The sequence below is a fragment of the Brassica oleracea genome, chromosome C7, assembly GCF_000695525.1.
Source record: "Brassica oleracea var. oleracea cultivar TO1000 chromosome C7, BOL, whole genome shotgun sequence".
Taxonomy (NCBI): Eukaryota; Viridiplantae; Streptophyta; class Magnoliopsida; order Brassicales; family Brassicaceae; genus Brassica; species Brassica oleracea.
The window spans coordinates 34,455,439-34,471,718 of NC_027754.1; the positions used below are offsets into that span (position 1 = coordinate 34,455,439).

General features: G+C 39.8%; 3 protein-coding genes across 4 annotated transcripts; 2 read left to right on the top strand and 1 right to left on the bottom strand.

The window, feature by feature from the left end:
- The first annotated feature begins 9,013 nt into the window (after window positions 1-9,013).
- LOC106306078 (small proline-rich protein 2H) lies at window positions 9,014-9,794 on the top strand. 2 transcript variants are annotated; one of them, XM_013742546.1, is made up of 3 exons: window positions 9,016-9,140; window positions 9,234-9,312; window positions 9,379-9,794. In XM_013742546.1, the coding sequence occupies exons 1-3, from the start codon at window positions 9,135-9,137 to the stop codon at window positions 9,792-9,794; spliced, it is 501 nt and encodes a 166-aa protein (XP_013598000.1). In that variant the 5' UTR covers window positions 9,016-9,134. The 2 variants fall into 2 exon arrangements, with proteins under 2 accessions (XP_013597999.1, XP_013598000.1); XM_013742545.1 differs by having other exon boundaries at window positions 9,014-9,140; window positions 9,234-9,794.
- Window positions 9,795-11,548: 1,754 nt separating this feature from the next.
- Window positions 11,549-14,254, top strand: LOC106306075 (glucose-1-phosphate adenylyltransferase small subunit, chloroplastic). Its single transcript, XM_013742543.1, has 9 exons — window positions 11,549-11,935; window positions 12,056-12,352; window positions 12,606-12,875; window positions 12,973-13,152; window positions 13,230-13,333; window positions 13,420-13,531; window positions 13,603-13,701; window positions 13,801-13,920; window positions 14,013-14,254. Exons 1-9 carry the CDS (start codon window positions 11,699-11,701, stop codon window positions 14,127-14,129), a joined length of 1,536 nt encoding a protein of 511 aa, XP_013597997.1. The 5' UTR covers window positions 11,549-11,698; the 3' UTR covers window positions 14,130-14,254.
- A 16-nt stretch (window positions 14,255-14,270) lies between these two features.
- On the bottom strand, window positions 14,271-16,178 carry LOC106306077. Its single transcript, XM_013742544.1, has 4 exons — window positions 15,937-16,178; window positions 14,856-15,724; window positions 14,692-14,764; window positions 14,271-14,618 (listed from the first exon to the last, which is right to left on the bottom strand). The coding sequence occupies exons 1-4, from the start codon at window positions 16,024-16,026 to the stop codon at window positions 14,457-14,459; spliced, it is 1,194 nt and encodes a 397-aa protein (XP_013597998.1). The 5' UTR covers window positions 16,027-16,178; the 3' UTR covers window positions 14,271-14,456.
- Window positions 16,179-16,280: the final 102 nt, after the last annotated feature.

Sequence of the window (16,280 nt, forward strand, 5' to 3'; positions counted from 1 at the left end):
TAGCTTACTATAATCATTTTCTTGTCGCTTTTCATTTATTTTGTTATTAATATATATGGAAACGTAGACTCGCAAGTTCTGAGCAACAAGAAGCAAAACCCCACAGTTTTTGTCTACACTTACTCAAATAGACAATTTATTTCATATATTTACAGAAGATAATGATTTCTATCTTTACAGAATAATTGTTTTTTCTTTGATTTTCTCAAATGATACATCTTTGTCATGTGTTTTTATCAAATTTATAATAGCATCTCCATCCATTAGGACTCCTAATTGGTTCTTTAGATTAAATTAGTGTTTAATTGTGTGATTTGAAATCTTAAGAACTCCTATTAGTCTATTTAATTTTTTCATCCTCCATTGGTAGAACCTCCATTGAGGTTCTTAAAAATAATTTTTTTTTATTTTTTTTAAGTAGAATGATTTAAAATAAAAGCATACATAAAAGTTTTTAAAACATATTAAAAATACAAATACAAATCATGAACGAGAAAAAACCGATTAGTTGAAATCTTAATGCATTCCAAATTTTTGCCATTTATTCTCAACCAAATCAACTTTCAATCGTTGATGTATCTTGTTATCACGGACTTCATTCCGAATGGTCATCACGGTCATCACGGACTTAGACAAGAAATATAATTTACCTCTTGTCCACTGTGAAATGAAAGACAAAAGCTTTGATGTGATCATCTTAAGCAAAGTTTCGTTGCCTTTCTTCCACGCACATCCTCAACCCTCACACAACCAACAAACAAAGTATAATTAAAAGCTTGTTCTCTGTAATGAGATAAATGAAAACTAAAACAAAAAACAAAAAAAGCTTCGTCTGATCATGTGAAGCACAAATTCAGATACTACCACAGAGCCTTAACCAATTATATTAAGCATATCGATTCCACAAACAATCATTTCCACCATCGCTAACTTATACAAAACAGAGGAAAACTTAAGCTTAAGCATATCGATTTCCAGAAACAATGTACTAGTAATCTAACAGACTTCACCGTCCTCAATATTATCAAAAAATCACCATCGACATCAATTTTAAAAGACAAGGGATGATTTCTTACCGATAAGGAGATGGAGTCGAGATTCCAGACGAGGTTCGAGAGAGAGTCGAGGAGGTTAGAGAGAGAGAGGACGAGACTTGACAGAGAGACGACGAGAACGAGATCATCGAGCGACATGACGGAGAAGTCGAGAATGAAAGTCACCGAGAGAGAAGACGGAGAAGTGGAGACAGAGACGACGAGCTTCGACAGAGAGACGACCAGGTTCGAGATAGGGACGACGGGACTCGAGAGAGAGACGACGCAATTCGATTCAGAGACGCCGAGAACGAGATCACCGACCGAGAAGACGGAGTTCTCGAGAATGAAAGTCACCGAGAGAGAAGACAGAGAAGTGGAGACAGAGACGACGAGGTTCGACAGAGAGACCACCAGGTTTGAGATAGGGACAATGAGACTCGAGAGAGACGACGAGATTCGATTCTAAGTCGCTGAGAACGAGAGAGACGCGGAGATCGCCGAGATCGCCCAGAGAGAAGACGGAGAAGTCAAGAATGAAAGCATTTGGCTTTCTCGCGAAGGAGAGAGAGAGTATTGATTCGCGGTCCAATCACAAGGCGCCACGATAGGGCTCCCAACCGAAACTAGAAAGCCCAATTTAGAGAGTGATACTGCATTAATTTGGCTTTTTGATTTATTTTTATTCAGTTTTGTTAGGGAACTTGGGCTAAATACTCCCCGATGGAACTGCTCTAAGCTGTTACAGTTCCCAGAAAAAAATCCAAACTAAATATTCTTCATAGAATAAATAAAAGTCAGAAGATAATAGCAAAAAGAAGTAGGGTCCGTGAATGGGTTTAGGAATCAGAATTCTATCTCAAGTGGAAGTAAGTGAGGGGAGTGTGTCCCAGAAAAAAAAAAGCAAAAAAAAAACACGTTTTTTAAAAGCACCACAACCACTTTGTGGTTCTTTTTCGTCTATTTTCCGGTAAAATACTTATTCCGTTTCACATAGAGCGTCACTTAAACTTTTTCTCACATACAAAGAAAATGATTGAGATATGTATGTATGTTTTCATTAATTACAGATAGTTAACCAATAGTATTTGAGGTATATAAATTTATTTATAAGATCAATGTATTTGCAATTAATATTTGGTTGAAATTGATTATAAATTGCATTAAAATTGAAGAATTACACTTTTTATATATCAAAGAAAAAATGCTAAAGTGATACTTATTCAGAAACAGAGGAAGTGTAAGACAAGTTCTAGGGTCCTTGGCTCTTGTTGGAAGATCAGTTTGTGATTTGGGGCAATAAATCGATTGAAATCACTTGGATTAAGTTGGTTTGGAAGTGTGGTAGTGACTTTATCGATGTCGGCGGCTATGGACAGAGCTTTAATGGCTCTTTCACTGGAAGAAAAAGATGAACCATTCGAAATGCCGGATCTACCGGGGTCTCGTTCGAACGAGAAGAACAAGCTGAGTATGGTGGGGAGAACTTTAAACCCGAAATGTCAGAAGATGTCAACACTAATTTGGAGGATGCTTGGAAAATGGCAAAAGGAAGGCAAATGTGGTGGAGTTGCTCTGTCTCAAGAGCGATTTCAGTTCTTTTTTTACCAGGAGCATGATTTCTTGGACGTCTTGGAGAAAGGTGTTCATACTTTCAATGAGTGGGCTCTGGCTATAGAAAGGTGGGTGGAAGAGCCACCGGATGACTATCTGCAGTATATTCCTATGTGGATCCGTATAAGTAATATTCCCATGAACCATTATACGAAGGAAGCTATCATGGCGCTTGGTGATCTGGTTGGGGAAGTTAAAGAGGTTATCTTCGACCCTCTGAAACCACAACTACAGAAATTTAATGTGGTGAACCCTTTGACGATGTCAAGGGTAGTCAACATCAAAGGAGCGAAGCCGGAGACCATTCATTTCAATTAGGAGATGATTCAGAAGCGGTGTTTCATTTGTCAAAGGCTAAACCACGAACAAAATATTTGTCCCCTTGTAGTGAAGAAAAAAAAGATGAAGTTCTTGTAAGGCGTCATAGGATTTTAAAGGAGTTGGAACTAAAGAAGTTTGTCTTAAAAGAAGATGATCCTCTTTTTGGTGTGCTTAAGGAAGATCAGGTGGGGATTAATCCAATGACGAGGAGGCCAAAAATTGTTAAAGAGGTGCAGGATGAGATGAGACAGTATCTGATGTTGGCCACTGATGAAGATAGAGTGGTTAGAGAAGAGAGAGTGAGAAGATCGGTTGCAGCTGTAGAACAAGACCCCATGTAGCGTATTGTGTTAAGGCTTGAGGCACCTCCAATTATGTCTCAGGATTTTTTTAAAAAAGGCAAAGGGATCGTCTTATTGTATGAGGAATCTAATAAGCCGAAGTTGGGCATTGCTAAACAGGAGAAATTGATGGCTTCTACTATCAGAGTTGGCACTGCAGGGAGATGGAATGCAGGAAATACCATTATGGCGGAAAGTGAAGACACAAATTTTAGATGCAATTTTATAAGTTCTTCTGATGGTTCTACGATATTTAGCATTGGTTTCTCGGAACCATGTGCTTCGTCCGGGACTAAGAAGAAAACATATCAGCGTAGGCGCCCTCCTAAATCAAGAAGAAAGCCTAGACCCTTGTTGGCTGCAGATAAGGAGGATGGGGTTCTGTGGGATAAAGCGGCTGGGAAGAGAGTAAAAGGGAGCAAGAAGAGGAAGGTAGAAACTGAAGTTGGGGATCTTCTAGTTTCCCCGAAGTCTAAAACCCCGAAGGTGATTCCAAGGGACGGATTGTCCAATTTTTAAATGAGCATTTTCAGTTGAAATTGCCAGGGATTGGGGCGTACTCAAGACCTAACAATTCGGCAACTCCGAAAAATACGCAAAACACATTTTTCGGAGATCATGTTTTTGATGGAGACAAAGAATTGTAGAGATGTTTTGGTGGATTTGTAGCAGTGGCTTGGTTATGATAGGGTTTTTTTACGGTTGATCCGAGAGGCTTGAGTGGGGGCTTGGCACTATTTTAGAAAAACGACATCAAGCTGAATATTAAGTATGCAGATAAGAACCTGATTGAAATGCATGTTCAATATGGTGAAGCTAGTTTTCTCTCTCTTGTATATATCAGAGAACCGGTGTCAGAGGGGAAAACATTGTATGGGAGAGAATTAGTAGGTTCGGGGTTAGAAGAAGAGAAAAGTGGTGTTTGATTGGAGACTTCAATGAGATCCTCGATAATGATGAAAAAATTAGAGGCCCGCTGAGACCGAAATCTTCTTTTAAACATTTTGGAGATATGCTTTCCGCTTGTGGGATGAAAGAGTTGGAGTCGTTTGGTATCAGATTCCCATGGGCTGAACTGAGATGACGAAAGTGCATCCAATGCTGTTTGGACAGAGCTTTTGGCAACAAGGCGTGGCTGCAAGCGTTTCCTGCTTCTAATCAGAAGTTCTTGGATAAGCGTGGTTCGGACCACATACATGTTTTGTTGAAAATGCAAGTCTTTCAAGCTATGTAAGCGGGTCTATTTTGTTTTGATAAAAAAAATCTTGTTTCAACCTGGGGTGCAACAAAAGATCATTGAAACGTGGAGAGGTTCTTTGGATGGGTCGGTAAATCGAAGCGTGGCGAAAAGGTTAAGAGATTGTAAGGGAGAGTTGAATGCTTGGAAGAAAGAGCGTCTCTTCAACGCCAAAGATAGAGTACACATTCTGGAGAGAAGGTTAGAATGATTCCAATCAAGGAACTACCCTTGTTGGCATGCGATCAAAGTGATAAAGGAGTTGTGCAAAGCCTATAAAGAAGAAGAAATATTATGGCAGAAAAAAAAGCATGAAAAAATGGCTTATGTATGGAGACCGAAACTCGAATTTCTTTCAGGTTAAGGCGAACAGAGCGAAGAGAAAGCTTATAAAAATCAAGGATGTAAACGGAGTGGAACAATGGTCAAAAGCAGCAAAAGCACAAGTCGCGCTGGACTATTTTAATGATATGTTCAAGTTCTCTAATCCCCCAAGTTATCAGCCTTATTCCAGGAGATGAGACTAAGAGTTTCAGATGCAATGAACCAGGGGCTGATTGGCGAAGTTACAAATGAAGAGATTAAAAGTGTTGTGTTCAGTATAAAGGCCTCAGGTTCTCCAGGGCCGGATGGAATGTTGGATATCTTCTTTCAACAGTTTTGGGAAGAAATCGGGCCTAAAGTTTCTCTGGAAGTGAAGAAGTTTTTTGAAAGAGGGAGAAAGCTGTAAAATTTTACTTATCTTTGTTGCCAAAAGTTCAAGAATCAGAAACTATGGTTGATCTGCGCCCGATAAGTCTTTGCTCGGTGTTGTATAAAATCATCTCGAAGGTGAAGGTTTGTCGCTTACAGTCCCTTCTCCCTGAGATTATTTCTGTCAACCAATCAGCCTTTGTGGCGGAGGGATTGATCACCGATAACATTGGGATTGCGCATGAAGCAGTGCATGCTTTACAGGTTAACCCGATGTTCATGAATGAGTGTATGGTGGTGAAAACGGACATGTCAAAGATGTATGACAAAGTGGAGTGGAGTTATCTTAGGGGTTTGTTGGAGGCTCTTACGTTTGAGACGAAATGGGTTAACTTAGTGATGGCGTGTGTTTCCTCGGTCTCCTTTGCGGTGCTGGTGAATGACCAGCCTTTTGGAATGATCAGGCCGCAGCGTGGTTTACGCCAAGGAGATCCTCTATCCCTGTTTCTTTTTGTTTCTTTACACTGAGGGTCTCACTCATCTGTTGAATATAATGGAAAGGCTGAGCTTGCTCAACGGTTTGTAATTCTCAGAATCGGGACTTTCAGTTCACCATCTCTTGTTCGCAGACGATAATATTTTCATGTGTAAAGCGATTGAAAACCAAGCTAGGACTCTCCATGACGTGCTTTCGGTGAATGGTAAAGCTACTGATCAATCTATCAACTTGCAGAAGTCATCAATTTCTTTCGGATCACAGACAGATTCCGCATCTAAACTTTTGATCCAAGGAATGTTGGGTATTTTGAATGAAGGTGGTTCAAGCAAGTATTTGGGGTTGCCGGAGTGTTTTAGTGGGTCTAAAATAAAGTTGTTGGATTACTTAAAAAGACGGGTGAATGGCAGGCTGAATGCGTGGTATCTAAGGAAGTTGTCGCAAGGTGGTAAAGAAGTTTTATAAAAAACGCAGCTTCAGCCTTCTCTGTTTATGCAATGTCAGTATTCAAACTCTCTAAAACAATCTGGGCCAATATCTCAAGTGTCATTGCCAACTTTTGGTGGGGCTCAGACGCTCACGTTAGGAAAATACACTGGATTGCGTGGGAGAAACTGGGCTTATCGAAGGAGAGAGGAGGGATGGGCTTTAGAGATTTGGAAGCATTTAACCAACACTCCTAGCAAAATAGGCGTGGAAAGTATTATCGTCTCCTCAATGTTTATTGGCTCAGCTCCTCAAAAGCAGATATTTTCCAAACTCAAAATTTTTGGAAGCCAAATTGGGAGAGAAACCACCGTACGCATGGAGAAGTTTGTTGTTTGGGAGAAATCTCCTAATTAAAGGTCTGCAGAAAAGAGTCAGAGATGAGAACTCAATCAATGTTTGGACTGACAGATGGATTGAGGGTGAAGAGGATGGGTATGGATTGAGGGCTCTTTAGATAAAGAATTGTACTTTCAATGTTAATCTGAGAGTAAGGGATCTGATTGATTTCCATAACAGAAGATGGAACGTACATGCTTTGGAGGAGGAACTCGTGTCTTCGGATATTCAAATCCTCCTCAAGAATCAACATGTTACGTCCGAAGAAGACTTTTGGACATGAAAATTTAACAAACCAGGAGCCTATTCGGTTAAATCTGGTTATTGGTTAGCGTCACAAGAAAAAAGTAGGGAGATTCGTAGCACGACTGGAGCTCTCTCATCGATCAATATCCTAAAGTTCAGACTTGGAAAGTGCAGACGGCTCCAAAAATCAAGACTTTTGTTTGGAAAGCTCTGTCACAAGCCCTTCCGGTCGCTGATCTGTTAAGGGAGAGATGAATGAAGTGTGATGAGAGATGTCAATTGTGTGGGTTCGAAGGGGAATCGGTGAACCAGTGTTGTTCAGTTGTCACCTTACTAGGCATTGTTGGGCCCTCTCAAACATCCCTTCTCCTCGGTATGGCTTTAACGAGCATTATATCTATGAAAACATGTCGTATCTACTGAAGTTGAGTAAGGATGTAAGGATCGATATTGGAACATCACGAAGCTGGCCTTGGATACTTTGGTACCTGTGGAAGAATAGAAACACCTTTATCTTTGAATGTAATTTTTTTTTATGCTGAGCAAATTACGAAGAAAGCGAAAGAAGAAGCGGATGCTTGGTTTCTTGCGCAACAAAATGCAAAATGGAATGTAGGGAGGAGAAGCAAACGTCCGTGTTAAGGGTGCCCCGAAGGATAATCATGTTGTCTTAGCAGGCTGGGTCCTATGTGAGTTTGATATGGACTGGTCTAAGTGTCATGGTACCATGTGTGCGGCTTGGATTGTAAAAGATGAGAAAGGTAGAATGTTGGAACACAGTAGGAGAGCCTTCTCGGACGTGAAGACCATGGGTGAGGCCAAGCTGCGGGGTGTGGTTGTGGGTTGTATAGAGTATGAAAGCTTGAGGAAGAAGAAGGTCAGGTTTTCAATTTTTATTTTTCGGGACTTTATTGAGGCAATTGAGAAACCTGTCATCTGGCATGCCTTATAAGTAGAAGCATCAGAAATTAAGAAAGAGTTGCAAGCTTTCGAGGCGTGAGAATTAAGGATTGGATCGCTGATCTCAGTCAGAATCACATCTTTCATCGCTCAGAACGTTAGGAGCCTTGGTGGTTTTCCCGTTACGACCCACAAACGCAACTTTTGCGGTTGGTAGCGGTTGACAGTGTTTCGAAACAATCATACAAACCGCTCCAAACTGCTCTGAACCTCTTAAAATCAAAAGCTGGTTCCAGCTAGCGTTTGCGGTTACGGACGGTTGCGGGTGAAAAATAATTATAAAATTATTTTCAAAAATATTTTAAAATGGAAATATTATAAATAAAAAAAATATACATATTTTATATATTAATTAAAATTCACAAACAGTATCATAATTTGTTTTATAAAAATTTTAAACTAACTATTTATTAGAATTTTTAAACATTTATATACGCACATATATAAAGATATACACATATATAAAGCGAAATAAAATATTTTTAAAAAAGTTTTAATATAAATCTTTAAAACAAATTTTATTATAATTATAACTTTCAACTAATTTAAATTTTTTATAAATAAACATAATATTTTTATTAATCATATTATATTGATAATTATTATATTTTATTACAATAGTATGTTTTTATATTTTTATAATGGTATAATATGTTAATATGAGTAATTTATTATTAAACCGCTGTAATATCTTATAATCAACCAATCACAAATATCCCGCAAACGAAACAATTTTCAAACGTTATATCAATCATACAAAACGCTTAATAACGCTTGAAACCGCAACCACCCGCATCCGCAAACTGCCGCACCCGCAATCGCAACTGCTGCGTTTAAACCAGTCGGACCCTTACTCAGTCTTATGTGGCGGTTGGTCACCCTGGATGGTTAGATCACTTTTATGCGAATGAAAGAAACTCATCTGATGGCTAACATGATTGTTTGGATTTTTCGGTCTGTCATTGTTGGGCGTTGATGATTGTTAGTCTTACTAACATATTTTTTGGATGTAATCTGGAGCAGTCGGGTGGCTCAGACGCTGGAAGTAAAAGGCTTTTGGTATATATATAAAATTTCAATTTGGGAAAAAAAAATATTTTACAAAACAGTAGATGAGTTGGTAAGAGTTATAAGAACTTTCTAGGGCATTTCTAAAATATGTATGGGTTGTAAAGTATTTTAACCAAAGAATTATGATAAAGCGTGTGTACTAATAAGCACCTACCTGGTTTTTATATACTTTTGATAACAACGAATTGAAAGCGAAATCCTAACGATTGTCAACAGCTCATATATCAGAAGAGAATACACCATTAGGAAAGACATTTCTTCAGACTTGTAGGCAATCATCTTAAGCAAACAAGAAGATGAAGGTAAGTATATGTACTCAACAACAAGTAATATGGTGAAAGTGTTTATATGGCTTCTTTGATTGACTTGATAAGATTTATCATTTTCACACGCAGCAAAAGATCCTGTTTAGAGTGACTATGACTGATGACAAGACCCGAGCAAAAGCTATGACAAAAGCAGTTCAGTTTAAAGGTAAGAAGACCTTCTCACAAAACAAACTAACCACACAGATGTTGGATCTAACGCTATGGTTTATAGGTGTCTCAGCCGTGGAGATAAAAGGCGATCACAGGAACCAGATAGAGGTAACAGGTACTGAAGTTGATATGATCTGCCTCACCAAAATGCTCAGGAAAAAGGTAGCCTTTGCAGAGCTTGTAAGCGTCAGCAAAGTCGAACCTCCAAAGAAGCCAGAAGAGGAGAAGAAGCCCGCGCCATGTAAACCATGTCCTCCGCCGCCATGTAAACCATGTCCTCCGCCGCCATGCAATCCATGTCCTCCGCCGCCATGCAAACCATGTCCTCCGCCGCCATGTAATCCATGTCCTCCTCCTCCCTGTTATCCATCTCCTCAAGGATACGGCGTGCCTTCCGCCTTTCCGTACCCGTGCAACCCCTACAGTTACATAGGGGAACCAGTTTACAATCACGAACCCAGTTGCACAATCCTGTGAAATGGGTTTGCACGGAGGAAGGTTAATGGAGAAGAGATCACAGCTTGTGACCAAATGTAATTAAAGACTAAAGAATCAATATGTTTGTTTATTTAGTCGCATGAATAAAGAGCTCACAAGGCCAAATCAATTTCTGCTATCTCTATATGATACTACTCTTTTATGCATTGCCTATAAAAATATTTGGATGTGCACAACAATCATAGCATTTGGCCTACGATCTGTTTCCTTCCTTGCATAGATTGGTACATGCTCATATTCATAAAAAATGAAATGGTTCTTGTTCTTCTACAAAACTAAGTCAAATGAGGCAAATGAGGCGAAGAGAGCAAGACCGACTCACAAGGATGTATATTGACTATAACAAGCGTTTGAAAATGGCGGAATTTAAAAAAAAAAAAAAAAAAAAAAAAAAAAAAAAAAAAAAAAAAAGATTCAGCTTCAGTAAGTGCGTATTCATACTCACATCAACACCTTCAGGAAACATCAAAACAAAACATCCTTTTTTTAGGGAATCTCTTAAACTCTGAGACTCACACATGACTAGGCTGTGGATTGAAACTAACTTAGTCTAACTAAGAATTGAACCAAAAGTGAATCGATTCTCCAGTATCAAGACCTAGAAATCAAGTAATCCATGGAGATAGAGAGCTAAGAGCGTAAGCGTACCAGTGATAGTGACATGAACAACAGTACCGTTTCTTGAGCTCGACGATCGATACAGTTTCGTTGTTCAACTTCATCAGGAACCTGTGTTCCGTAGTACCTGACGAGCTTCAAACGAAAACCCCCTCGCATCAAAAGTTTTCTATGCTCGTAACCAATTTGCCCCAGTGGCTCTCGTAAGGCCCATTACTACTTTATTAAGAATCGTATTCTTTTTAAAATTTACTGGCCCAGAGGCTTTTCCGTTATTGATTTTGACATCACTAAGGGTGTGACTGGTAACCATCGAAGAACATTAGGAATGAATAGGAAAAGAATGAATAGGAATAAAAATTTGGGAATGATGAGGAATGAGAGTTCCTTATCAAAATTAACAAGGAACAAATTTGCATTATAATTCTCTACAAAAAAGGGAATGATGAGGAATGAAGAGGAAAAAATATTCCTCATGAATGGTAACATTTTTGAGAAACGTTAAGGAATGTAGTGTTCCTTTTCGTTCCCTTGGTTACCATTCAAACCCTAAAAGATTTACACATAGTTCCAAGTTACTGAAACTAAATTTAATTGATATTTATAATTTATAAACTTTTATAAGATTATATCTTTCTATTTTTTTAATCCACTGAAATCAACAGTAACAGTTTGTGGTGATTTCTTGTTGCAAAAATCCATATCCATTATGTATTATTGTGTATGGCTGTTAAACATATTCTACAGTGCATGGAAAGTTGTATCACAGAACTATTGTCTGAATATATCATTGTTACATGTAGCTAAATCCAATCAATCATTGATATAATCAGATCATAATCTAATAGAAAACAAAAAAAAAAATTATAAATAGTATATTCAAAATTATAAAATCATGACCAGTAAAATTATGATTTACATGGAATATTCAAACCATTAAAATATATAATTGTTTATTGACTCGCCAGGAAAAGACGTAAAGAACATTAACGTAATTTCAAGTTAAGGAATTATAAGCCGAAAAGCTAAACAGTTCCCGAGACCCCATCGCAAACTAAAACAGAAAATAATATCTACCTAATTTTTTTCACTTTTTCCCATAATAATACTAATAAACAAGACAAAGCCGCAGAGAGAGAGAGTCCGACTCTCACTCCAAATTCTGCTATTATAGCACTTCGATCCTGTAGCATTTCCAGATTTGATCTCAATTATTGATTTCTCAGAAACTCATAGCCAAAAGAGAGAGAGAGAGAGACACTACAATGGCGTCTATAGCTGCAACTGGAGTTCTAAAGGTACCACCCGCTGCTGCTTCGTGCGAGGCGGTTCCCACGAGGCCTCTTTCTTTCTCCTCCTCTGTATCTTTATCCGACGAATGGCGTCATCGCCGCGAATCCGTTGTTTCTCGCGGCCGAATGAGGAATCCGATGATCGTGTCCCCCAAGGCCGTCTCCGATTCTCAGAATTCGCAGACCTGTCTCGATCCTGATGCGAGCAGGGTGAGTTTTTCGTCTTCCTTATCTGATCGTTTCTTTAATAAGTAACCAAACGAACACTTGAATCTTTACAGCTAAACTAATGATTAATACGGAGTCGTTTCATCTGATCTTTATTGGCAGAGTGTGTTGGGGATCATCTTAGGAGGCGGCGCCGGAACGCGTCTCTACCCTCTCACCAAAAAGAGAGCCAAACCTGCCGTTCCCCTCGGCGCTAACTACAGGCTCATCGACATCCCCGTCAGCAACTGCCTCAACAGCAACATCAACAAGATCTACGTCCTCACCCAGTTCAACTCCGCTTCTCTTAACCGCCATCTCTCCCGTGCCTACGCCACTAACATGGGAGGTTACAAGAACGAAGGCTTCGTCGAAGTCCTCGCCGCTCAACAGAGTCCTGAGAACCCCAACTGGTTCCAGGTATAATCAAATCCATGTTCCTGTGCCTAGGCAGGGCCGGCCTGGGCCAAGCCCGATGAAATATTCGCCTTGCCTCAGGTCCCCAAAATTAAAATGCAAATAGACTTTTACATTTGTAAAACAAGTTTTAGACCCCCAAACTACTTAAATTTTTACTAAATGGTTTACGGCCCCAAAATCTCAGGGCCTCTGTTGTGCCTTGCGGAAGTTTTTTGAATGTGTTTATTTAACATGTGGTGGGTTTGTTGTGTAGGGGACGGCTGATGCGGTGAGGCAGTACTTGTGGTTGTTCGAGGAGCATAATGTTCTTGAGTATCTGATTCTTGCTGGGGATCATTTGTATCGAATGGACTATGAGAAGTTTATTCAAGCGCATAGGGAGACTGATGCTGACATCACGGTGGCTGCGTTACCGATGGACGAGGAGCGAGCCACTGCTTTTGGGTTGATGAAGATTGATGAGGAAGGACGCATTGTTGAATTTGCCGAAAAGCCAAAGGGGGAGCAGCTTAAGGCCATGAAGGTTTATAATGAAAACAAAAATGTTACGCTAATTTTCCTGTTTCCATCTTGAAACCACCTTGTAGATAAAACTTTTTGATTTCATTGGCTTTTACTAGGTTGATACAACGATTCTGGGTCTTGATGATAAGAGAGCCAAGGAGATGCCTTACATTGCGAGTATGGGTATTTATGTTGTTAGCAAAGATGTAATGCTTGAGCTACTACGGAACAAGTTCCCTGGAGCTAACGACTTTGGAAGCGAAGTCATTCCTGGTGCCACTTCCCTTGGACTAAGGGTATGTGCTTTGTCCACTACTTGTTAGCTTTGAGTTCATGTGTATAACATTTAGTTTGTATTCTGATTGTTTTGCAGGTGCAAGCTTACCTATATGATGGCTATTGGGAAGACATCGGTACTATAGAAGCATTCTACAACGCAAATCTCGGAATCACCAAAAAACCGGTTCCTGATTTTAGGTACATTACCATTTGGATTATTCATACTCTCTATTGTTTGTATCTTGGATGATTGATATCTTAGCTTCTCTGAACTCTTGATGCAGTTTCTATGATCGTTCTGCTCCAATCTACACACAGCCACGTTACCTACCACCGTCTAAGATGCTCGATGCTGATGTCACAGATAGTGTCATCGGAGAGGGCTGCGTTATCAAGGTAAAATGAAATAGCGTCTCTTCGATATTCTTTACAACATCACGCCAAAATCTTTTAAACTTTGGATGTAGAACTGCAAAATACATCACTCTGTGGTTGGACTCCGTTCCTGCATATCAGAAGGTGCTATCATTGAAGATACGTTACTAATGGGAGCTGACTACTACGAGGTAAATGCAGCTGCAGGCCCATCTGTATTGCAAGCCACTTGATAAACTATTGTATAACATCAGCCTTTTTGATCATGGTGGTTATTGTATTTTGCCTAGACTGCTTCGGAGAAGAGCCTCCTAGCGGCGAAAGGGAGTGTACCCATAGGTATCGGGAAAAACTCGCACATCAAAAGAGCCATCATTGACAAAAACGCACGTATCGGTGACAACGTCAAGGTTAGGAACACACTTTCCAAGTTCATATACACGTATCTTTGTTCACACCTGCCCTGGTCTTTAAAAGGTTTTGGTCTGAACTTGGTGCACAGATCATAAACAGTGACAATGTGCAAGAGGCAGCGAGAGAGACCGAAGGATATTTCATAAAGAGTGGTATTGTTACCGTTATCAAGGACGCCTTAATCCCAACCGGCACTCTCATCTAAACACATACATATGCTCCCTTTTTTTCATTTCTTCTATAAACAGGCAAAGACAGACTTTCGTGATGTAAACGCCTGTGAAATAACTTAATTTAAAATAAGTTCTCTAAGTTAAACTTTCTTCAGCATCTAGCATACAAGCAGTTATACAAAAAAAAAGGTTGATCTTCGTCTATCCGAAAAGAGTGGCATTCAAGAACACAGGACTATAAGTCGAAGTCAATACTATTGTACATACAGCAAACTCTTCACTAAGCCTGACTTTATCTCTTATATGAGACACTGATAGTTAGATATATTGATACCAATGCCAGGATCAATGCGTTTTGTCTAGTTTGTCTTTTTCGCTGATCTTACGCCCATCCTGTTTCTCCATTTGTCCTTGAGATCAGCAGGAGTACGTGTTTCGTGGAACACATCCTCTCCCATTTCCAGAATTTTCCTCCATGGCATGTTCTTCTTTGCTTCTGCTGAAAACTTCTCCACTCCCACCTGAGAGAGCCAAGCCAACACATATCAACAACCATTCAAGAAAAGGTATCACTGCTAGTGTTTATTATAAAACCTTGAGCATTTCTTCTTCTTCGGGTGTCCAAAATAGCCTCTTTCTCTGATCCGTCTTGAAAGATGACATGTCCCTGAAATTCCATGAGGTAACTCTCTTTATTTAATGTGGATATGAGATGAGATACTCTTCATGTTCACGTAAATGAAGAAAAAAGGAACAACCTCACTGCCTTTGACTCGGCCACTTTGGTGATCAAGCTATGTTTTCTCTGTTGATTCTTCATCGCCCCTGACGTGGAGGTTACTACTTGAGCCGATGAAGTTATCTGCTCAGTTACACCTTCTCCATGTCGTTCGTTTGTTGATTCATCCGATGAGATTTCACTATAAGTTAACTGCCGTCTTCTTCTTCTTGGCTTCTCATTCTGTTGGCTCTGGTCTTGCTCTTCCCCTGAAACATCTCCCTTTCCCCCTGCACCACCTGTAGTTTGATCTTTTGTTGTTTCTTCATCATCCTTGTCTTCCTCAGCATCTTGAAACTTTTCTGTATCCTCTTGGTGTTGATAACCCCTTTCTTCAGTTAAGGGCATCTCCTCTTCTCTTGATCGATCAGAATCTTTCTCCACTTGCAACTGTTCCTTTTCAGATGAACAGACATCCTTCTTTCCTCCTAACTCTTGATCCCTCACAACGTCGGTTCTATCCACTGAATGATCTTTGCTTTCCGCCCCAACGGTCTTCTCCCTCACTGATTTGTCTTTCATCATTAGAACTCTGAACCAGCAATAAGGGCAGTAGGTCTTTGCAAGATCCTCACCACTACCCAAATCAGGATTCAAACACTCCCCGTGAAACCAAAGAATACAGCCAGCCCCAGAACAACGAGATACCCCCTCGTCTGAAAGGTCACATACAATACAAGCTTCCAAGTTCGATCCTCCTCCTCCTCCTCCTCTAGTGGTCTCACTTGTCCCAGGACAATGACGCTTCTTGGATGGCACATCTCTTTCATCAAAAGGAACTCTTTCAGCATCACCACTAACACAGTGTTTGGTGCTCACTCCAGAGGCAACTCTTTCATTAGCTTCACCCTGTAAGAGGAAACGATGCACAATACATCAAATTAACTTTCACATAGAAGATTCTGGATTCAATCTCTACAACCACTCAAATACAACAAATTCACGAACGAGCTAGCAGGAGAGATCAACAAGGAAGAGTTGCGATTACAACGAAACTACCAAGCTTTTGATTATAACCTCCAATTGCGATTCGGAAGGAGGGAAGGGAGAATTAGGGTTACCGGAAGAGGAGCGGGGGATGGATAGGGATCGAGAGTGTTGCGGGAAGCTCTATGCGGCCGAGACCTAACGGCAAACGACTTGGATCTCATCTTGATTTTCTTCTTCTTCTGCCTTTACAGTTTTCTCATCAGTCTCTTGTTTCCTCTTCGCCTGAGAAGTTTGAAATCGTCAAGTGAAAGTGTGTTTAAACTACAGTTCAGCAAAACTACAGTGTTTAAATCATCAGTCTTTTGCTTCTACAGTTTTCTCATCAGTCTACTTTTGGGGTTTTAACTACAGTTCAGCAAAACTTTGGGGTTTTAACTATAAATAATATTAACTTTTTCTTACGTTTAAATTATGC